The 23,856-nt window shown below is 51.3% G+C and overlaps 1 protein-coding gene across 7 annotated transcripts; it reads left to right on the top strand.

Annotated features, from left to right (window-relative positions):
• Window positions 1-732: 732 nt before the first annotated feature.
• On the top strand, window positions 733-21,884 carry EIF3K (eukaryotic translation initiation factor 3 subunit K). Of its 7 annotated transcripts, XM_025367593.1 has the most exons (9): window positions 733-988; window positions 1,996-2,094; window positions 4,859-4,979; window positions 7,130-7,204; window positions 13,186-13,252; window positions 13,357-13,434; window positions 16,231-16,356; window positions 18,436-18,488; window positions 21,875-21,884. In XM_025367593.1, the coding sequence occupies exons 1-8, from the start codon at window positions 930-932 to the stop codon at window positions 18,465-18,467; spliced, it is 657 nt and encodes a 218-aa protein (XP_025223378.1). In that variant the 5' UTR covers window positions 733-929; the 3' UTR covers window positions 18,468-18,488; window positions 21,875-21,884. The 7 variants fall into 7 exon arrangements, with proteins under 7 accessions (XP_025223378.1, XP_025223381.1, XP_025223377.1 ...); XM_025367596.1 differs by lacking the exon at window positions 21,875-21,884 and having other exon boundaries at window positions 733-978; window positions 18,436-18,501; XM_025367592.1 differs by lacking the exon at window positions 21,875-21,884 and having other exon boundaries at window positions 18,436-18,501.
• The last annotated feature ends 1,972 nt before the right edge of the window (window positions 21,885-23,856 follow it).

Below are 23,856 nucleotides of genomic sequence, written 5' to 3'. Positions count from 1 at the left end.
CCTGTCACATACATGCACTTGGGTTACCTCCTCTGCACTGTAGACGTGTAGATGTGCATCTACCTAGATACCTGTGTGCACAGTACACACGTGGAGGTACCCAGCGCATATACCTCCACATACATGGCACATAACTGCATTTTCTACGCTTGCAGTGTACAAAACCTATACATGATATATAATTGATGGCAGTACAGATGGGACCCTCGCCCTCAGCTCCAAGACCGGAACCTAATGGAGACCGGGCGCGATCCGGCGAAGTCCAGGAGCCCTCACACCAGCTCCTGCCCGGCAGAGCACAATAGCTTTGTGGGACCCTCTTCCTGGAGCTGGGGACCAAGGGCCGAGACTTGAAACTGGATCCTGGGCGCTCAGGATCCTGCACCATGCGCCCAGGCCTGAGGCGAGAGGGACCTCAGAGAACATCTCCCTCGGGACTTGGCCAATGCCTAAACGGAGGGCTGCTGCGTACATTCCCGCACAGCTCCGGGGACTTATGGCCGCGCGCAATACAACGCGCGCGCACGCCGCCAGAGCTCCGACTGCTTCCCAATGAGTTCGCGCGCGCACGCTCCCGCGCCCCCGGCACTGGAACTGGGTCTGTGAGGCCCGGGAAAAGCTTAGCCCCGCCCCTCGCCAAGAGAGGCGCCTGCGCACTGGGATACAGTAAGCTTTTTCTCACGCTGTGCGTCCAGCTTGAGTGGAGCGAATGCGCACGCGCTAATTGCCCCTGCGAGGAAGAAGTCACGTGGCAGCCGGAAAGCGTGGCGGCTGCTGCGAGAGCCTGTCCCTTCGCCGCCCCCAGGGAGCTGGAGCGACAACAATGACGTCGTTTCCGTTTCCACCACCTCTTCCTTTTCCCGTCCTCGCGGACGCCGTGCCGGGCCGGTGTTAGTCTCCAGCCCTGGTTGTGGAAAGCGACAGAAGTCATGGCGATGTTTGAACAGATGAGAGCTAACGTGGGCAAGTTGCTCAAGGGTATCGACAGGTCTGAGCCCGGTCGGAGGGAGCGCTCTGGCCATGCGGGGCGGAGGGGAGGGTTTTCAGGAGGCAGCAGGGGGTGGTCAGGGTCCTGGGCTTGCCGCAGGGTGGGGTTTCTCTATCCTCCTGGAGGAGGAGATGCTTAAAGAAACGCCACTGAGCTGGAGGCGGTGACTCACGCCTGTGATCTCAGCACTTTGGGAGGCCGAGGCAGGCGGGTCGCCTGAGCCCAGGAGTTAGAGACCAGCCTGAGCAACAGTCATACCCCGTCTCTAAAAGAAAGAAAGAAACAAACAGCCCTGCAAAGGCCTAGAAGCGAAAGAATCTTGGTACCGCTCAGTCTCTTCGTGAATTGCCTTAAGGTTTCCTTCTCTGCCCTGCCTCCTTTGAGTGCCTCTGAATCTCTCCCTTCTCTCCTCCTTACGTCATTCATTCACATGTTTATTGAAATAAAGTGTCAGTGCTAGGCAATGCTGGGAACCACAGGCGAATCAGACAGCGGCAGATCATGCCTTCACGGTCTGAGTTCCCATTCCATGAGGGAGACAAACCTGACATCAGACAGTGATATCCGGGAGAGGTTAGAACCGAAATGGGGGAAGCAAAGGCTAGAGTGTTCAGACGGACATGGGGGAAGTAGGCATCCAGGTAGGCAGGAGAGGATGGGGCTGGATCAGGGTGGAGGCCTGAGCAGGGGAAGAAGGGGTGAGTAACAGAGATGTTCGGGAGGCCAGATGCACAAGCCGCAGTGACTGGCTCAGAGGTTGGGGAGGTATCCTAGGCAAGACCCAGGGCTCCAATGGAGTATAGAGCTTAGGTGAGAAGTCTGGGATATGAAAAAGTTTTATTAGAGATTATACTGGACATAATTCACTACCTGGATAGATCAAGTGACCAGTGCCAGATTTAGAGGGGAAGGGTGGGAGGGGCAGGTTACACTTGCCCCTGCGACTGTAAAGTGACTGGCCTCAGCTTCTGTCTCCTGTCTGCTCACCTATCTTGATTCTCCTTTAGGTACAATCCTGAGAACCTGGCCACCCTGGAGCGCTATGTGGAGACGCAGGCCAAGGAAAATGCCTATGATCTGGAAGCCAACCTGGCTGTCCTGAAGCTGTAAGTGTCTGGCTACACTCCCATTTCAGCAGCTAGCAGGGTGCCACTCCCAGTACAGGGCAAGGGGGTGGCTGGTGGTATCCTGCATGATGCAGCATCTCTTGGTGTGCAAGACTAGGAAGCCAAGGAAGTTGGGACAGGAGGAGGGATGGTTTTTGAAAAATCAATTGCCGAGCGCAGTCACTCACACCTGTAATCCCAGCACTTTGGGAGGATGAGGTGAGTGGATCACCTGAGGCAGGGAGTTTGAGACCAGCCTGGCCAACATAGAGAAACCCCATCTCTGCTAAAAAATACAAAATTAGCCGGGCGTGGTGGCACATGCGTGTAATCCCAGCTACTTGGGGGGCTGAGGCAGGAGAATCGCTTGAACCTGGGATGCAGAGATTGCGATGAGCCAAGGTCGCACCATTGCACTCCAGCCTGGGCAACAAGAGCAAAACTCCATCTCAAAAAAAAATTAATAATAAAAAATCAATTAGGGTGGCTGCAGGGGCTCATGCCTGTAATCCCAGCACTTTGGGAGGCTGAGGCGAGATACTCACTTGAACCAAAGAGTTCGAGACCAGCCATGGCAACATAGCAAGACCCAACTCTATAAAGAAATTTAAAAATTGGCCGAGCGTGGTGGCTTACACCTGTACTTTGGGAGGCTGAGGTAAATGAATCATGAGGCCAGGAGATCAAGACCATCCTGGCTAACACGGTGAAACCCCATCTCTACGAAAAAAAAAATACAAAAGATTAGCCGGGCGTGGTGGCGGGGCGCCTGTAGTCCCAGCTACTTGGGATGCTGAGGCGGGAGAATGGCATGAACCCAGAAGGGTTGCAGTGAGCCTAGATCACACCCCTGCATTCCAGCCTGAGCTACACAGCGAGACTCTGTCTCAAAAAAACCCATTGTTTTAGTTAATGTAGTGGTGTGTGGCTGTAGTTCCAGCTACTTGAGAGGCTGAAGTGGGAGGATTGCTTAAGCCTGGGGGATCGAGGGTGCAGTGAGCCATGATCGTGCCACTGCACTCCAGCCTGGGGGACAGAGTGAGACCCTTCGTTTTCTCAAAAAAAATAAATAAATAAAATAAATAAGAATTACCAATCTGGGTGACATGGCACAGCCCTGTCTCTACAAAAAATTAGCTGGGCACAGTGGCACACAGCTGTAGTCCCAGCTACTCGGGAGGTTGAGGCAGGAGAATTGCTTGAACCTGGGAGGCAGAGGTTGCAGTGAGCCAAGATCATGCCACTGTACTCCAGCCTGGGCAACAGAGTGAGACCCTGTCTCAAAAATAAAGAATAATTACAGAACACATGTACAGGCAAATACATTAAGCAAACATGTAGTTTAACAAATCATTATAAATGAAAGCCTACATAATCGCCATTTATGTTGTAAAAGTGTTGCTAGCGCCACAGGCCTTTTGCCCCATATGCTCTGTGCCAGCCAACTCCCCTGCTCCCCCATATTCTCATGGCCTGGCTTTATGTGATGGTTTACCATACATGCATCCATCTGAATCAGCTCAGCTCAGGTTTCCCTGCTTTGAACTTGATATAGATGGAGTAGATACAGCACAAACTCTTCTGCATCTGCCATTTGCTACTCATCACTGGGTTTGTGAGATCCATCCAGTTTTGTGTGTTTGTTTGTTTGTTTGATGTGGCTCCAGTTTGTTTTCATGGATGTATACCTCTTCAGTGTGTCACTTGTGTGACTGTCCTAATGTGATCTCTTCTGGCTCTTGATGGACGTGTGGGTTCTTCCTACCTCCACTTTTTTTTTTTTTTTTTTTTTTTTGGAGACAGGATCTTCTGTTGCCCAGGCTGTAGTTCAGTGGCACAGTCATGGCTCACTGCAGCCTCAGCCTTCTGGACTCAAGCGATCCTCCCGCCTCAGCCTCCTGAATAGCTGGGACTACAGGCACCACCATGCCCAGTTAATTTTACTTGGGTGCTTTCTTGCTTGCTTTCTTTTTTTCCTTTTTCTTTTCTTTTCTTTTCTTTTTTGAGACAGAGTCTCACTTTGTTGCCCAGGCTGGAGTGCCTTGATGTGATCTCATGATCTCAGCTCACTGCATCCTTTGTCTCCCAGGTTCATGCAATCCTCCTGCCTCAGCCTCCTAAGTAGCTGTGACTAGAGGTATGCGCCACTATGCCCAGCTAATTTTTGTATTTTTAGTAGAGACGGGGCTTTGTCATGTTGGCCAGGCTAGTCTTGAACTCCTGACCTCAGGTGATCCGCTCATCTCGGCCTCCCAAAGTACTGGGATTACAGGCTTGAGCCACCCCCCACCCCCCACCTTCTGTTGTCCTCTTTTGCAAGGGAGGAAACTGACAGCCCCTCAGTTTCCTTTCTCTGCTCTTTAGCCTTTCAGTGCCTCTTAATCTCTCTCTTGTCTGCTCCTCATGTCATAAATAAGCAGTCCAGGGTCACTCAGCGGGAAGTTTAAACCAAGGCAGTCTGGCTCTGGTTCCTTAGCCACTACTGCAGACCGCTGCTGCTGTTCTCATTTGTTTGTGAATCACTTAGCAGTGTCTGCCCCACTGGGTGGTTGTGAGCATTAACTGTCTCTGTTCACAGAGGAGGAAAGTAGGCTCAGGGAGGTGAAGGTTATACAGCCAGGAAGCATTGGGATTGGGATTGGAACCCAGGCATGTCCAATTCCCAAACTCCAGAATAAAGCAGTGGACAGCCTGCCTGGCACCTGGAGAGGGTTGGAGACTTGGAGGTGCCACATGTGGCCATGTCTCTTGTTCTCTTTCTTAGGTACCAGTTCAACCCAGCCTTCTTTCAGACCACGGTCACCGCCCAGATCCTGCTGAAGGCCCTCACCAACCTGCCGCACACAGATTTCACCCTATGCAAGTGCATGATCGACCAGGCACATGTATCCTTCCAGCACTGGGGCCAGGGCCTGTGTGGGAAGGGGCCAGAGTCAAAGTGCATGAATTCCGGGGGAGATGGTCTGTGGGTGCATCCACAAACACCAAGTGCCTGCTCTGGCCCAGCATGGCAGGGTGCTGGACCGTGCTGGGACACTGTGTGACTGAGACAGGCCTGGGCCCTGTCTTCACGAAGTTGTCACAGTCCAGTGAGGAGGCAGACAGTGATAGACTGGAGTGGTCAGGGTTGGGTTAGAAGGGCCACAGCAGCCGGACACAGTGACTCACACCTCTAATCCTAGCACTTTGAGAGATTACGGTGGGTGGATCACCTTAGGTCAGGAGTTCGAGACCAGCCTGGCCAACATGGCGAAACCCCATTTCTACTAAAAATACAAAAACTTAGCCGGGCACGGTGGCACACACCTATAGTCCCAGCTACTTGGGAGACTGAGGCAGGAGGATCACTTGAACCCGGGAGGTGGAGGTTGCAGTGAGCCAAGATCGTGCTGCTGCACTCCACCCTGGGTGACACAGTGTCTCAAAAAAAAAAAAAAAAAAAAAAGAGCTAGAGCAGGCACCTGACCATTTGGGTGGGGGAATATGTGGACATGAACACAGCCATCTGTATTTACATTTCTATAGAACAATGTCTGGAAAGGTGGAAAAGTACCCAAGAATTGCAAATGACTGTTAGCCTCCTAGGAAGGATGGCTGTGAGACGAGGGAGGGAAGACCTATTTTGCCACTGTTCACTCTTTTGTATTTTTAACTAGAAAATGTTTAAACTAGGGCCTCCTGGAGGAGGGAACATCTAAAACATAAGGAGGTAGGTGAAGGGGTAGGCAAAGGTGATCCAGGCAGAGAGGACACTCATGGGCTAAAGGAAGCAAAGCTCGGTGCTGTCTTTCAGAAATAGTAGAGGAAGCTTGACATAGGAATGATTTTAGGTGGTTTTTTTGTGTGTGTTTGTTTGTTTGAGACGGAACCTTGCTCTGTCACCCAGGCTGGAGGGCAGTGGCATGATCTCTGCTTACTGCAACCTCCACCTCCCAGGTTCAAGCTATTCTCCTGCCTCAGCCTTCCGAGCAGCTGGGAAGACAGGTGCATGCCACCATGCCCAGATAATTTTTGTATTTTTAGTAGAGACGGGTTTTGCTATGTTGGCCAGGCTGCTCTCAAACTCCGGACCTCAGGTGATCTGCCCGCCTCAACCTCCCAAAGTGCTGGGATTACAGGTGTAAGCCACCGTGCCCAGCCTTTAGGTTTTATTTTATTAGTAGTAATAGTAGATTTTTTTGTTGTTAATATTTTCTTTTTTTTTTTTTTTTTTTTTTCCGAGACAGAGTCTCGCTCTATCGCCCAGGCTGGAGTGCAGTGGCTGGATCTCAGCTCACTGCAAGCTCCGCCTCCCAGGTTTACGCCATTCTCCTGCCTCAGCCTCCTGAGTAGCTGGGACTACAGGCGCCCGCCACCTCGCCCGGCTGGTTTTTTGTATTTTTTAGTAGAGAAAGGGTTTCACCGTGTTAGCCAGGATGGTCTCGATCTCCTGACCTCGTGATCCGCCCATCTTGGCCTCCCAAAGTGCTGGAATTACAGGCTTTAGCCACCGCACCCGGCCAGTTAATATTTTCTTTCTTTCTTTTTTTTTTTCTGAGACAGAGTCTCGCTCTGTCACCCAGGCTGGAGTGCAGTGTCATGATCTCGGCTCACTGCAGCCTCCTCCTCCCAGGTTCAAGTGATTCTCCTGCCTCAGCCCCCCAAGTAGCTGGGACTACAGGCACGTGCCACCACACTCGGCTGATTTTTTGTATGTTTAGTAGAGATGGGGTTTCACCATGTTGGCCAGGCTGGTCTTGAACTCCTGACCTCAGGTGATCCACCTGCCTTGGCCTCCCAAAGTGCCAGGATTACAGGTGTGAGCCACCAGGACTGGCACGTCATTTCTTTTCTTTTGCCATTACAAACAGTCCTGCAGCCAACATCCTTTCTCCTGCATACACCTGCGGGAGAGATAAGCTGGCTTCCTTTTCCAGCTCTTTTTCTGAGCTGAACCTTTGGAAGAAAGCAGCCAGAAGAAGGTAGGTGGGGAGGGGTGACCTGTGGCCCAACCTTAGCTCCGAAGCCAGTTTTCCTTAACGCTTCCTCCTACCAGCAAGAAGAAAGGCCAATCCGACAGATTTTGTACCTTGGGGACCTGCTGGAGACCTGCCACTTCCAGGCCTTCTGGGTAACTTCCGTGGGGTCCAGGGACAGGGGAGATGGCAGCGCCATGTGGAGCTGAATGCTAAAAGTAACAATGGTGCACAGAGTCTGGCTTCCTGCTTTGGCAGTGGGCCCAGTGCTCCGCATGTGTGTTTTTGAGGAATCATCATCCTCTCGCGGGGCAGGTACTCACAGGTCCTCCCCTTGCCCACAGGCTGAGGCCGACCCTTTCCCCTCTCTCCCGTCTTTCCACTGGGCCCTCTACTACATACCGTTAATCAGAAGAAGTCCTCCAATGGCTGGGTGTAGTGACTCACCCCTGTGATTCCAGTATTTTGTGGAGGCCGAGGTAGGAGGATTGCTTGAGGCCAGGAGTTCCAGACCAGCCTGAGCAACATAGTGAGACCTCATCTCTACAAAATTGAAAATTAATTGGGTGTGGTGGCAGGTGCTTGTACTCCCAGCCACCCAGGAGGCTAAGGTGGGAGGATCGCTTCAGCCTGCGAGTGAGCCGTGATCACACCACTGTACTCCAGCCTGGGCAACAGAGCAGGACCGTGTCTCAAGAAAGATAAATTCTCCGTTTCTTTCCATTTCTTCTGCCTGTCTGACACACTCTGCCCTTCTTGCTCTAACTGGAACCTGGCCCCCCACTTCTGCAGCCTCCTGAGTGGGAGGCTAGTTCACCTCCTGGTTCCTATCTCTTCTGATACCCTTAGTCTTTTTTGTTGTTTTTTGTTTGTTTTTTGTTTTTTGTTTTGAGATGGAGTCTCACGCTGTTGCCTAGGCTGGAGTACAGTGGCACGATCTTGGCTCACTGCAACCTCTGCCTCCCGGGTTCAAGTGATTCTCCTGCCTCCTGAGTAGCTGGCACTACAGGCATGCGCCATCACGCCCAGCTAATTTTTATATGTATTTTTTATTTTATTTTATTTTTTTGAGACAGAATCTCACTCTGTTGCCCAGGCTGGAGTGCAGTGCAGCAATCTCGGCTCACTGCAACCGCCACCCCCGCCCTGAGTTCAACCGATTCTCTTGCCTCAGCCTCCCAAGTGGCTGCGGTTACAGGCACACGCCATCACACTGGCTAATTTTTGTATTTTTAGTAGAGACGGGGTTTTGCCACGTTGTCCAGGCTGCTCTTGAACTCCCAGCCTCAGGTGATCTGCCTGCCTCAGCCTCCCAAAGTGCTGGGATTACAGGCGTGAACCACCGCGCCAGGCCAGAAACCCCCAGTCTTGAAGTGCATGTGTCATCACTTCCTGCCCCGTATCAGTCCCTCTGGTGACTGCTCTTTGTTTCTTGAAGAATTCGGCTCCTGGCCGGGCGCGGTGGCTCACACCTGTAATCCCAGCACTTTGAGAAGCTGAGGCAGGTGGATCACTTGAGGTCGGGAGTTCGAGACCAGCCTGACCAACATGGAGAAACACTGCCTCAACTAAAAATACAAAATTAGCCTGGTGAGGTGGCGCATGCCTGTAATCCTAGCTCCTCGGGAGGCTGAGGCAAGATAATCGCTTGAACCCAGGAGGCAGAGGTTGCAGTGAGCTGAGATCACGCCATTGCACTCCAGCCTGGGCAAGACTCCCTCTCAAAAAAAAACCAGAATTCAGCTCCTTCTCACTGGCGTTGTCTACCACTCTTGCCCTAATTATTAGATGCTTAGAAAGTAACACAGAGGATGCTTTGACCACCCAGACCTCTGGGTCCCTTGCTGTCTTGGCCAGCTATCTTGTACTGCATTTGACCTCAGTCCTCTTCCAATCATACCCTGGGCCAGTTCTCTGCACATTGGACCTCTGAGGCAATTATTTTCTTTCTTTTTTTTTTTTTTGGTTTTGTTTGAGACAGTGTCTCGCTGTGTGAGCAGGCTGAAGTGCAGTGGTGCAATCTCAACTCACTGCAACCTCCGCCTCCTGGGTTCAAGCGATTTTCCTGTCTCAGCCTCCCAGGTAGCTGGGACTACAGGCATGGGCCACCACGCCTGGCTAATTTTTGTATTTTTAGTAGAGATGGGGTTTCACCATGGTGGCTAGGCTGGTCTCAAACTCCTAACATCAAGTGATCTGCCTGCCTCGGCCTCCCAAAGTGCTGGGACTACAGGTGTCAGCCACTGCGCCCAGCCCTCTGAGGCATTTTTAAAAATTGATACTGATACATGGGTCCTGCCCTCACAGAGTCTGATGTAATTGGTTCACTGTAGCCTAGGCCTTGGGATTTTAAAAAGTTACCCTGGGTGATTTGGACATCTGGCCAATGTTGGGAGCCACTGCCCTCACCAATAATGGCTCCCCTCCTCCCCCTGTGAGTTTCCAGTATCTCCGTTCTCGCCGCTTCCTCCCAGCTTCTCAGCTCACCCCCACAGGTTCTCCATCCCCACGTTCTTGGGCCTGACCATTAGCTCCAACCCTCTGTCCCTGCATTCTTCTCTGTTTCGCTTCCTTCTCTTAAATTGCATGGGCTGGCCGGGCGTGGTGGCTCACGCCTGTAATCCCAGCACTTTGGGAGGCCGGGGTGACCGGATTGCCTGAGGTCAGGAGCTCAAGACCAGCCTGACCAACATGGAGAAACCCCATCTCTACTAAGAATACAAAGTTGGCCAGGCGTGGTGGCGCATACCTGTAATCCCAGCTACTCGAGAGGCTGAGGCAGGAGAATTGCTTGAACCTGGGAGGCGGAGGTTGCGGTAAGCCGAGATCATGCCATTGTCCTCCAGTCTGAGCAACAAGAGCAAAACTCCATCTCAAAACAAACAAACAAACAAAAAAAACACATGTGCCTCCCCTGTCCCCAGCTGCAGCGGTGGTCTTGCTTCCTTCCCCAACTCCTGGACGTTTGCTCATGCTTTATCTGTCTCCCTTTCTTCTCACCTCAACTTATGATCTGGCTTCTTGTCTCAGGAGAAAATAGAAGCAGCAACTGCAGAAATTGTACCTGCTCCCATCCCAGACCCTGACATTTTATGTGCGGCTGACTGCATACTTTTTTGTTTTTAATTCTTAAACATTTTATTTTTTATTCAAGTGAGAAATTTTTTTTTTTTTTTTTTGAGACGGAGTCTCGCGCTGTGTCACCCAGGCTGGAGTGCAGTGGCGCGATCTCGGCTCGCTGCAAGCTCCGCCTCCCGGGTTCACGCCATTCTCCTGCCTCAGCCTCCGAGTAGCTGGGACTACAGGCGCTCACCACCACGCCTGGCTAGTTTTTTGTATTTTTAGTAGAGACGGGGTTTCACCATGTTAGCCAGGATGGTCTCGATCTCCTGACCTCGTGATCCACCCGCCTCGGCCTCCCAAAGTGCTGGGATTACAGGCTTGAGCCACCGCGCCCGGCCTCAAGTAAGAAATTATTGATTAGCTTCAGTTAATCCCACAAAGAAAATGATCAAATGCTTAAAATAATAGAGTTTACTAGTTCTACAAACGACTGTTCTCACTAGCAAACTAGCAAATGAGATGTGTTGGAGATCGTAGACCTATTCCATGTAACAGACAGGGTTTTTTTGTTTGTTTGTTTTGTTTTGTTTTGTTTTGTTTTTCGAGACAGGGTCTCACTCTGTCGCCCAGGCCACGGTGCGGTGATGCAAACACAGCTCACTGCAGCTTCGACCTCCCAGGCTCCAGTGATCAAGTGATCCTCCCACTTCAACCTCCTGAGTAGCTGGGACTATAGGCCCAGTTTTTGTATTTTTAGTAGAAGTGGGGTTTCGCCATGTTGACCAGGCTGTCTTGAACTTCTGGCCTCAAGTGATCCTCCTGCTTCAGCCTCCCAAAGTGCTGGGATTACAGGTTGAGCCATGACGCCCGGCCACAAATCTGGATTTCTGCCCACCTCACTGGCTGCACCTTCCTGGCATCCACGTGGGGGATTCCCTCCCTTCTGTTGGAGGGAACCTGTACCACAGAGCTGACCTTTGAGCAGAAACCTGAAGGAGGTGAGGGTGGTAGCCATGGAGGAGGAGAATTCCACACACAGGCCCTGAGATGGGCAGGTGCCTGGTGGGTTTGGGGAGCATCAGGGAAGCCCCTGTGGCTGGAGCAGGGTGAGTGAGGAGCGAGTGGGCAGGGGTGAGGGCACAGAGGTGACAGGCAGATTCTGTGTGGCCTCATGGGCTATGGTAGGAAAATTGGCCTTTTCTCTGAGTGGGACAGAAGCAAGGGGAGGTGGCTGCATACACTTAGCCAATACGTGTCTGTCCTCTTTCTCAGGGCCCTGGTTTCTGCCTGCCAGGTTCAAGCCTCACCTCTAGGATTTTGGGTAAATCACTTAGCGGCCCTGTCTCTTCATCTGTAAAATGGATGTAACTTACATCACAGGGCTGCACTCAGATGAATGGCTAGCATGTGGGATCAGTGCTCAAATGGTAGCTGCTATTTTTTTTTTTTTTTTCCCTGAGATGGAGTATGGCTGTGTCGCCCAGGCTAGAGTGCAGTGATACGATCTTGGTTCGCTGGAACCTCCACCTCCCAGGTTCAAGTGATTCTCCTGTCTCATCCTCCCTACTGGCTGGGATTACAGATTACAGGCACCCACCACTATACCCGGCTTATTTATTTATATTTTTTATATATATATATATATATTTTTTTTTTTTTGAGACGGAGTCTCGCTCTGTCTCCCAGGCTGGAGTTCATGGCACAGTCTCAGCTCACTGCAACCTCTGCCTGTTCAAGTGATTCTCCTGCCTCAGCCTCCCGAGTAGCTGGGTCTGCAGGCATGTACCACCACATCTGGCTAATTTTTTGTATTTTTAGTAGAGACGGGATTTCACCATGTTAGCTGGGATGGTCTCAGTCTCCTGACCTCATGATCGCCCGTCTCAGCCTCCCAAAGTGCTGGGATTACAAGTGTGAGCCACCGCGCCCAGCCTAATTTCTGGGTTTTTGTTTGTTTGTTTGTTTGTTTGTTTGTTTTTTTTGAGACGGAGTCTCGCTCTGTCGCCCAGGCTGGAGTGCAGTGGCCGGATCTCAGCTCACTGCAAGCTCCGCCTCCCGGGTTCACGCCATTCTCCGGCCTCAGCCTCCCGAGTAGCTGGGACTACAGACGCCCGCCACCTCGCCCGGCTAGTTTTTTGTATTTCTTAATAGAGACGGGGTTTCACCATGTTAGCCAGGATGGTCTCGATCTCCTGACCTCGTGATCCGCCTGTCTCGGCCTCCCAAAGTGCTGGGATTACAGGCTTGAGCCACCGCACCCGGCCCTGTTTGTTTGTTTATTTGTTTGTTTTTGAGAGGGAGTCTCCCTCTGTCGCCCAGGCTGGAATGCAGTGGTGTGATCTCAACTCACCACAACCTCCACCTCCTGGGTTCAAGCGGATTCTCCTGCCTCAGTCTCCCGAGTAGTTGGGATTACAGAAATGTGCCACCAAGCCCTGCTAATTTTGTAATTTTAGTAGAGTCAGGATTTCTCCATGTTGGTCAGGCTGGTCTCAAACTCCTGACCTCAGTTGATCCGCCCGCCTCAGCCTCCCACAGTGCTGGGATTACAGGCATAAACCACTGCATCTGGCTAATTTCTATATTTTTAGTAGAGGCGGGGTTTCACCATGTTGGCCAGGCTGTTCTTGAACTCCTGACCTCAAGTGATCCACCCACCTCAGCTTCCCAGAGTGCTGGGATTATAGGCGTGAGCCACCACACATGGCCTGGTAGCTGCTATTCTTGTTAAAATTACTGATATGAACGTTGTTGATACATAAGATTACCAGTGTAGGCTGGGAGTGGTGGCTCACGCCTGTAATCCCAACGCTTTGGGAGACCAACGTGGGCAGATCACTTGAGCCCAGGAGTTTGAGAGATCAGCCTGGGCAATATAGTGACACCTTGTCTCTGTAACAACCGCAGCAACAAAATCCCAGCACTTTGGGAGGCTGAGGCAGGAAGATCACTTGAGCCCAGAAATTCAAGACCAGCCTGGGCAACATAGTGAGACCCCAACCCTATAAATATATAAAAATAAAGGCAAATAATTTAAAAGAATAAACATTGTGAACTTCAATTCCCATCACAGCAAGCCCTGGATGAAAACATGGACCTCTTGGAAGGTATAACTGGCTTTGAAGACTCTGTCCGAAAATGTAAGTCCCTCTCTGAGGCTGGGCTCCCCAAGGGGAAGGGGTAGGGAGTGGCAGCCAGGTCCGGGGGAACAGCTCCTTACCAGTTTTGTCTCTGACCTCCACAGTTATCTGCCATGTTGTGGGTATCACTTACCAGCACATCGACCGCTGGCTGCTGGCCGAGATGCTCGGGGATCTGTCGGGTAATGCCTTCTGGGTCCTGGTGCACATCTGGGAGGTTGGGGGTGGCCAGGGCAGTGGACTTCAGTCAGCTCCTCCAACAGGCCTGTGCAGGTCTCATCAGGTCAGCATGGAAGGCCCAACCCAGGGAGGAAATAAGAACCTGGTATAAGACAGTCCCTACCTTGAGGGAGATCCTATACCATTTGCTCATTTCTTCTGCATTAATTGAGTGCCTACCGTGTATCAGTCAGTGTGCTAAACTGGGCATGCAGCAGTAAACAAAGTGGGATGGCTCCAATTTATTCTCATGGAGGCAGCAAAGCACATGGCAACGTGTAGGTGTCCAGTGGCAATTCATGTCGTGAAGGAAAGCAAGACAGCTCACAGACCAGTGGCATCTGAGCCCTTCCCTTCGTGGAGTGAGGCCCGTGGGCTGAGGTAGAGCAGAGGAGGATTGTGGAGCACGGCCCTGACTTGTAATGTTCATGGGCGGGGTAGCCAGAGTGTATATGGCCAGAGCAGAGTGAGCATGGGCGAGAGTAGAGAGGTGGAGGTTGGAGGGGCATCTCCAGGTCATGTGGGGCCTCGGGAGGACCTTGTCCTTTCCCCTGAGTGAGAAGGAGCCACCGGAGGGCTCTGAGCAGGGGAAGGATCTGATCAGATGAATATTTTTTAAAGATCCCTCCAAAAACAAAAAAAAAGGAAAAATAACATATTTGCTTATTTTTGCGAAAAGAAACGTAGAAAAGGAAGTCAAAAAACTAAGGAAGGCCGGGTGCAATGGCTCACGCCTGTAATCCAACACTTTGGGAGGCTGAGGTGGGTGGATCATCTGTGGTCAGGAGTTCAAGACCAGCCTGCCCAACATGGTAAAACCCCTTCTCTACTAAAAATACAAAAATTTGCTGGGTGTGGTGGCGTGCACCTGTAATCCCAGCTACTTGGGAGGCTGAGGCAGGGTTGAATCGCTTCAACCCAGGAGGCAGAGGTTGCAGTGAGCTGAGATCGTGCTATTGCACTCCAGCTTGGTTGATAAGATTGAAACTCCGTCTATAAAAAAAAAAAAAAAAGAAAAGAAACTAAGGAAGGCCACGTGCGATGGCTTACGCCAGTGAGGCAGGTAGATCATGTGAGGTGAGGAGATCAAGACCAGCCTGGCCAACATGGTAAAACCCCGTCTCTACTAAAAATACAAAAATTAGTTGGGCGTGTTGGCATGTGCCTGTAATCCCAGCTCTTCGGGAGGCTGAGGCAGGAGAATCGCTTGAACCCGGGAGCAGAGGTTGCAGTGAGCCAAGATCATACCACTGCACTCCAGTCTGGGCACTTTTAGTAGAGATGGAGTTTCACCATGTTGGCCAGGCTGGTCTTGAACTCCTGACCTCAAGTGATCCACCCACTTTGGCCTCCCAAAGTGCTGGGATTACAGGCGTGAGCCACTGCATCCAGCCAAGTAAAAGCTAACTTTTTTTTTTTTTTTTTTTTTTTTTTTGAAACAGCCTGGCCCTGTCACCCAGGCTGGAGTGCAGTGGCATAATCTCAGCTCACTGCAACCTCCTCCTCCCAGTTTCAAACAATTCTCCTGCTGGGGTTTCACCATGTTGGACAGGCTGGTCTTGAACTCATGAACTCACGTGATCTGCCCGCCTTGGCCTCCCAAAGTGCTGGGATTACAGGCATGAGCCACAACGCCTGGCCAAGTGGAGGCTAACTTTTATTGGACATTTTATGTCATGCGTTGTACTAAGTGCTTTATATCAGGTAGATGTTTTACATATTTAACAGTGAAAGGAAATTAAAAGATGTGAACATGCCTTAGAATTGAATATAAAGAGAATTATATGAACCTGTATCAAAATGATAATAGTCACACAAAATTATTTCAGGTAACTGAACACTATTCTGGCCATACATTCTTACAGGCAGATTTTTTTTTTTCTTTCCCTTCTCCTTTTAGAGATGGGGGTCTTACTTTGTTGCCCAGGCTGATCTCAAACTCCTGGGCTCAAGTGATCCTCCCACCTCAGCCTCCCAAAGTGCTGGGATTACTGGTGTGAGCCACCGCCCCCGGCAGTGGCCATATTTTCTAAGGGCAAAAAAAGTGTATTGAGGCCCGGCATGGTGGCTCACACCTGTAATCCTAGCACTTTGGGAGGCTGAGGTGGGTGGATCACCTGAGGTCAGGAGTTCAAGACCAGCCTGACCAAAATGGAAAAACCCCATCTCTACTAAAAACACAAAATTAGCCAGGTGTGGTGGCGCATGCCTGTAATCCTAGCTACTCGGGAGGCTGAGGCAGGAGAACTGCTTGAACCCGGGAGGCGGAGGTTGCAGTGAATTGAGATCGTGCCATTGCCCTCCAGCCTGGGCAACAAGAGAGAAACTCCGTCTCAAAAAAAAAAATGTATATATATATATATCTATATATATATATATATAGTTTGTGGTAATGGTCATGTCATAATTTTGCAACCATTTCATATAGGTTGTGGGAAAAGTTAATAAATACACTGCTCTTGTTAGGAACCAAGATTTGCCCAGGGAGAGAAAAGAGAGGAATAGAAAATAAAAGAAATTAAGGCAGAAGCCTCACGTGAGGCTGAGAGAGCTCAAAGGCTCCCTCTGGCGGCCGTTCAGAGAATGACCTGTGGAAGGGCAGGGGCAGCAGCAAGGAGACCAGCTGCTGCTGTCCAGGAGATGCCAGTGGGCAAGGGGGGCTGCCCTGGCTTCCTGAGCTATGACTCTGTTGCCTCCCAGTCCCCTGAAACTGTGGGATCAGGGTGACCGAAGCCTCTCACTGCCCCTGTCACCTGCAGACAGCCAGCTAAAGGTGTGGATGAGCAAATACGGCTGGAGTGCTGACGAGTCGGGGCAGATCTTCATCTGTAGCCAAGAAGAGAGCATTAAACCCAAAAACATTGTGGAGAAGATTGACTTTGACAGTGAGTGGTGGCCCACGGCCTCAGGCCTTGGGGCTAAGGGGGTGCCTCTCAAGGGAGGCCGAGGCAGGGGCCCAGAGGACCTGGGTACATCTGCTCATGTTCTGGGCTGGGAAGTCTGCACCTGCCAGATTCCATTCACCTTGTGTCTCGGGGCTCCTGCCCAGGGAGCAATAGTGGGGAGCTGGGTGATCTTCCCTGAAACTTCTAGGCCCTGTGTCCTGCCTCATAGCACTCAGCAAGACTTCCTGGGGCCCAGCGGGGCCTCGCAGGGGGTCTCTGCACCCTTACTCATCCCTGAGGCCGGTCTGGTTGGCCCTCTTTTATCCTTGGGGTGCCCAGGCCTCATGTGCAGACTTGGAGTCCGGTGAACAGTAGGAATCTTGATTCTCTACTTTGGGTGATTTCACATCTTTGTGCCTCAGTTTTCTCATCTAAAAAATGAGGACGGCTGGGCGTGGTGGCTCAAGCCTGTAATCCCAGCACTTTGGGAGGCCGAGACGGGCGGATCACGAGGTCAGGAGATCGAGACCAGCCTGGCTAACACGGTGAAACCCCGTCTCTACTAAAAAAATACAAAAAAACTAGCCAGGCAAGGTGGCAGGCGCCTGTAGTCCCAGCTGCACAGGAGGCTGAGATGGGAGAATGGCGTAAACCCGGGAGGCGGAGCTTGCAGTGAGCCGAGATCCGGCCACTGCACTCCAGCCTGGGCGACAGAGCGAGACTCCATCTCAAAAAAAAAAAAAAAAAAAAAATGGGGACAACTGCAACAGTAACTATGATAAACACTGTGTAGGTCCTTACATTTACATTGTTTGATCCTCAGTTGCTAAATTACATAAATAGTATTATACCTACCTCATGGAATCGTAAGTGTGAATGCTTGTATAACACTTAGCAAAGAACCAGTCACACCGTTCGTTAAATATTCATTATGACCATCGTCTGCACACATGTAACTAGCAGAGGCTCAACTGCTTGCTCAACTAAAAAGAGAGCAGTGGCTACTCCGGCAGCGGGGGCTGCTTCACTGCCGCTCATCGTGGCACCGAGCAGATATCCTAGAGCCGGGGAGAAAGGCATGGGCAGGCCGCTCCCTTCATCCCAGGTCTCCCCCACCCTCTTGAGTGTGAATCAGGTGTTTTAAAGATGTGTTTGGTACAACATGGCTTCTTAACACAAACCAGCTAATTTTGTACTTAACTGGGGAACAGCATTGAGCAGGCAGCCATCTGTGCACTTACGGCCCGTGGTATCTCACCTCTAAATGCCACGTGACTGCTGTGTCAGGGTTCTCGGTGAGAACTCCAGCAAAAGATTCTGTAGTGAGGAAAGGGCCTCCTTTTTTCTCCTCTTTGGCTTCTGTCACCCCACCCCACCTTCCTGACCTTTTAGGTCATGGGTGGAGAGGGCAGTGCTGAGTCAACAAGGAAGAGGAGGAGGAAGGTGTGAATCTTAGGCATGTAGGAGCCCAGCCCTGCTGGGGGAGTAGACAGGAGGATTCCCTCTGTCTCAGTCCTGGCTCCATTGCTCTGTGTCCTGGGTCCAACAGGATAGGTTCAAAATACTTGGGAGACTGAGGCAGGAGAATCGCTTGAACCCAGAAGGTGGAGGTTGCAATGAGCCGAGATCGCTCCACCGCACTCCACCCTGGGCAACAGAATGAGACTCTTGTCTCAAAAAAAAAACTTGAGTATCCTGCAAATAGTACATAGTAAATATTATTATCATGTAGGTAATTACAAACAACTCTTCCTTGGCACTTTGTTCTCAGCACCTTGTTTGGTCCTACAATCCTATAGGGTAGGTGCTTCTTAAAGATAGGAAGGTGATGCTCAGAGATGTTCAGTAACTTGTCCAAGTGACCCAGCTGTTAATTGGCAGAACAGGGATTCGAACCTAGCCCTCCTTGCTCCAGAGTCCATGTTTTTAAAATACTGCACCAAGCTGCTTTTGTGATGGTAACCGGGGCCTGGAAGGAGTTTGTGATCTCCCCCTAAAGAACTGTGGGTGCTGTAGCAGGTAGCTGGAGATTTGTCTCCTGCCTTTCTCACCTTCACTCTGGTCTCTCCTTCCCTACAGGTGTGTCCAGCATCATGGCCTCCTCCCAGTAACTGCAGGTGTTTAATAAAGATGTGTTGACTCAGCCCTACTGTCTCCTCCCTGGCTTCCTGCTCTGCCCCTTGCCCACCAGAGGGAGCCCAGGAGCAGGCCTCTGCTCTGAGTGGGCCCCCCTCCACCACCACAACACCCCACCACACCCCCATGGTGGGGTTTCCGCCTCCTTTTTCCCCCAGCTTCGACTTCCTCCCTTGCCCCACCCTACCTTCCTGACCTTTTAGGTCTTGGGCGGGGAGGGCAGCATTGACTCAGCAAGGAGGAGGGAGTATGAATGGTATGTAGCAGCCCAGCCCTGTGGTGGAGGCTGAGCACCTCTGGGAGGAGTGTAGGTGAAGGTTCCCTCTGTCTTGATGGTGGCTCTGTTGCTTTGTGACCTTGGTCAAGGCACTGCGCCTCTCTCTCTTTTTTTTTTTTTTTTGAGACGGAGTCTTGCTTTGTCGCCCAGGCTGGAGTGCAGTGGCGCGATCTCTGCTCACTGCAAGCTCTGCCTCCCGGGTTCACGCCATTCTCCTGCCTCAGCCTCCTGAGTAGCTGGGACTACAGGCGCCCGCCACCACGCCCAGCTAATTTTTTGTATTTTTTAGTAGCGACGGGGTTTCACTGGGTTAGCCAGGATGGTCTCGATCTCCTGACCTTGTGATCCGCCCGTCTCGGCCTCTCAAAGTGCTGGGATTACAGGCTTGAGCCACCGCGCCCGGCTCTCTCTTTTTTTTTGAGACGGAGTCTTGCTCTGTCGCCCAGGCTGGAGTGCCATGGCGCGATCTCAGCTCACTGCAAGCTCTGCCTTCCGGGTTCCCGCCATTCTCCTGCCTCAGCCTCCCGAGTAGCTGGGACTAAAGGCACCCGCCACCATGCTTGGCCAATTTTTTATATTTTTAGTAGAAATGGGGTTTCATCGTGTTAGCCAGGGTGGTCTTGATCTCCTGACCTCGTGATCCGCCCACCTGGGCCTCCCAAAGTGCTGGGATTACGGGTGTGAGCCACCGTGCCCGGCCGGGACTGCGCCTTCTAATTCTCAGTTTCTTCTTCTGCAGAAGGGGAAGAATAATGCACCCTTCTGAAACCTGTGAGGGTTCCTCCAGCCCTTGCCAGTAAAGGCCTGAGATCGGGGCCTGTCGTTGCTCTTAGAAAATGTGGACCACAGGCCGGGTGCAGTGGTTCATGCCTGTAATCCCAACACTTCGGGAGGCCAAAGTAGGAGGATTGCTTGAGCCCTGGAGTTTGAGACCACCCTGGGGAACAAAGACTCTGTCTCTAAAAAAAAATTTTTTTTTTTTTTTTTTTTTTTTTTTGAGACGGAGGCTCACTCTGTTGCCCAGGCTGGAGTACAGTGGCACGATCTCAGTTCACTGCAGTCCCGGCTCACCGCAACCTCCGTCTCCCAGGTTCAAGCAATTCTGCCTCAGCCTCCCAAGTAACTAGGACTACAGGCACACAACGCCATGCCCAACTAATTTTTTCGTGTTCTAGTAGAGATGGGGCTTCATCATGTTACCCAGGCTGGCCTCGAACTCCTGGGCTCAGGCAATCCGCCTGCTTCGGCCTCCCAAAGTACTAGGAATACACACATGAGCCACCGTGCCTGACCAAAAAGTTTATTTTAAATAGCTGGGCATGGTGGCGCATGCCTATAGTCCCAGCTATTTAGGAGGCTGAGGTCGGCAAATCCCCTGAGCCCAGGAGGTCAAGGCTGCATTGAGCTGTGATCACACCACTGCACTCCAGCCTGGGTGACAGACCCTGTCTCAAAAAGGAAAATATAAGCCATTGTTAATTCCAGGCTCAGAAGTGTTTGTCACCAAGGTTGCAAGCTAGTCCTCAGTACTATTCCGTAAGGAGAGACTTCATGAGAAAATTAGTATATATATTTTTTCCTCTCAAGGTGTCATAGGTAGACAGCTCCTTCAGCCACACCATTCTTCCCAAGTCCCAGCCCACTCCCCTGGTTAGTGTTACCTGAAGGAGACCTGACTCACCTCGCATGTTCATTCCCATCTCCTGAGGAATTTGGGGCACTGGTAGTGGCCCTTAGGCAGTGCTTTTCCCCTCTGAGCATATTGCCTGGAGGGGCGGGGGGTTGGGGGAATGCAGGAATTAAAAAGACCATGTAGAGGCTGGTTTATGCCTGTAATTCCAGCACTTTGAGAGGCTAAGGGAGGAGGATGGCTGGAAATCCCCTCTATGCAAAAGTAAAAATTAGCTCAGGTTGGGCACGGCAGTCCATCCATATAATTACAACAGTGGGAGGAGTGCAGCAGGAGGATGGCTGAAAGCCAGGAGTTCGAGACCAGGGCAACAAAGCGAGACCCTGTTCCTAGAAAAGTTTTAAAATTAACTGGGGCTGGTCAGGCACCGTGGCTCACGCCTGTAATCCCAACACTTTGGGAGGCCAAGGCAGATGGATGGCTTGACCTCAGGAGTTCCAGGCGAACCTGGACAACATGGTGAAACCCCATGTAAACTACAAAAAAATTAGTCGGCCATGGTGGCACACACCTGTAATCCCAGCTACTCTAGAGGCTAAGGTGGGAGGATCACTTGAGCCTGGGAGGTAGAGGTTGCAGTGAGCCAAGATGGCATCACTGCACTTCAGCCTGGGTAACAGAGTGAGACTCTGTCTTAAAAATAAGTAGCCGGGCATGGTGGCTCGTGCCTGTAATCCCAGCACTTTGGGAGGCCGAGGCAGGCAGATCACCTGAGGTCAGGAGTTTGAGACTAGCCTGGCTAACATAGTGAAACTCCGTTTCTACTAAAAATACAAAAAACTAGCCAGACGTGGAGGCACACACCTATAATCCCAGTTACTGGGGAGGCTGAGGCGGGAGAATCACTTGAACCCAGGAGCCAGAGGGTGCAGTGAGCCGAGATCACGCCATTGCACTCCAGCTTGGGCAACAAGAGCAGAACTCCATCTCAAAAAAAAAAAAGCAAAAAAATAAGTAAGTAAAAATTAGCCAGGCACAGTGGTATGTGCCTGTAGTCCCAGCTACCCAGGAGTTTGAGGCTGTAATGAGCTATGATTGCACCACTGCACACCAGCCCAGGTAAGAGCAAGACCCTGTCTCCAAAAAAGGAAAAGAAATGCCCCAATAGATGTTCACTGCTTAGAGTAGAGTGGCAGCTGCCCCTCGGTGATTCATCCTGGATGCTGGTGTGCAGAAGCATTGCTGTGGAGAGGGCAGCTGTGGTACCCAAGCTGCCAGCTGGCCCGACCTCCCTGTCTGCACTCACACCCAGCATTCCTCAGAAGGTCCTGCCTTGGGGAGCCAGTGGGAGCAGACACCCCTTGCCCTGGGGCCCAGACCTCAACAGGTCCCAGTAGCCAGGAAGTGCCCAAATCCTGGGGACTGAACAAAAGGTTGCTTCTGCAGTTCACTGGGATAAAAAGAAGGACTGGGAGGCCTGGCTCAGTGGCTCATGCCTATAATCCCAGCACTTTGGGAGGCCAAGACAGGCAGATCACCTGGGGTCAGGAGTTTGAGACCAGCCTTACCAACATGGTGAAACCCCGACTCTACTGAAAATACAAAATTAACCGGGTGTGGTGGCGCATGCCTGTAGTCCCAGCTACTTGTGGGAGTGAGGCAGGAGAATCGCTTGAACCTGGGAGGCAGAGGTTGCAGTGAGCCAAGATCATGCCACTGCACTCCAGCCTGGGCAACAGTGAGACTCCATGTCAAAAAAAATAATAATAAATTAAATAAATAAATAAATATAAATAAAAAATAGCCGGGCGCAGTGGCTCATGCGTGTAATCCCAGCACTCGGGGAGGCCGAGGCAGACGGATCACCTGAGGTCAGAAGTTCGAGACCAGCCTGACCAACATGGAGAAACCCCGTCTCTACTAAAAATACAAAATTAGCCAGGCGTGGTGGCGCATGCCTGTAACCCCAGCTACTCGGGAGGCTGAGGCAGGAGAATCACTTGAGCCTAGGAGGTGGATGTTGCGGTGAGCGGAGATTGCACCGTTACACTCCAGCCAGTGCAACAACAGCGAAACTGTCTTAAAACAACAACAACAACAACAACAACAAATAGCCAAGCGTGGTGGCATGTGCCTGTAATTCCAGCTACTCAGGAGACTTGAGGTGGGAGAATCCCTTGAACCCTGAAAGCGGAGGTTGCAGTGACCCAAGATTGTGCCACTGCACTCCAGCCTGGGTGACAGAACAAGACTCTATCTCTAAATAAATAAATAGAAAATAAACTCAAATTGATTCTGTCTCCAAATTCCATCTTGGTGGGTGCCTATCATGCTCATTTGGGGTTCAGGGCTGCTGCTCCAGCTACTTCCTGAGACATCTCTAGACACTGCAGTATTTGTTCATGTCCCCACCCTGTGAGGACACACCCTCTCTAATCGCCTTCCCCCAAGTAGTGTTAACAATGGGATACAGCATTTAATACATTCTGACTGAGGTCTCACGGTTCCAAGGAGTGACGGCGCAGAAATGGTAAACCTAAAAACGCCTGTAGGGTCCACTGGCCATGCCCTTCTCTCAGAGCCCCTCCTGGTCCCTTGAACATCAGTAGACACATCAGCTATTATTACTACACTGCCCACAGATAGCTGCCAGTTAAAGGGAGCCTTTAATTTAAACTTCAATGGCTGGGGCTGTCGCCTCCATCTGGGAGCACTTGGTCCGGACGGTTTCTCAGAGTCCACCAGGAGCTGCCGAGAGGGACCGATGGTCCATCCCCTGAAGACTTCTTTCCCCCAGGCCAGACCAAGCATAAGGGTCTTGAGGAGGCCGCCCTGCCCGGCCCCACTCCAGCCCAGCTCTGGAAACAGCCAACACGCCTGGGAGTCTTTGGTCAGGTCCTGGCATCTCCTACGAAATCGGGCTGCTGCCTGAACTTTGCCCTCTTCCTCTGCTGTCACTGGATCGCTTCGTGTGCCTTTGGTAGAGGCAGAGAAGCAGAGAAGGATCCTTGCAGCTCCCATAACTGGAGAAACCATAAACCATGGTGGCTTTTTGTTTGTTTGTTTGTTTGTTTGTTTTTTAGACAGAGTCATGCTCTGTTGCCCAGGTTGGAGTGCAGTGGTGCGATCTTGGATCACTGCAACCTCTGCCTCCCAGGTTCAAGCGATTCTTATGCCTCAGCCTCCCGAGTAGCTGGGATTATGCCACCACACCCAGCCAGTGTTTTGTATTTTCAGTACAGACGGAATTTCGCTCTGCTGGCCAGGCTGGTCTCAAACTCTTCAGCTCCTGTGATTCTCCCACCTCAGCCTCTCAGAGTTCTGGGATTACAGGTGTGACAAGAAACCACGTCTTCTTATTCCCACCCGAGTCAGATCACAGCCCTCCTCTGCTTCAAATCCTACCTTAACTTCCAGTGTATTTAGAATAAAACTCACACTTCTCACCAGGGTTTTA

Source organism: Theropithecus gelada, chromosome 19, assembly GCF_003255815.1.
Source record: "Theropithecus gelada isolate Dixy chromosome 19, Tgel_1.0, whole genome shotgun sequence".
NCBI classification, from domain to species: domain Eukaryota; kingdom Metazoa; phylum Chordata; class Mammalia; order Primates; family Cercopithecidae; genus Theropithecus; species Theropithecus gelada.
Note: the sequence above shows the minus strand (reverse complement) of the source record. Positions and strands in the feature narration are given on the sequence as shown.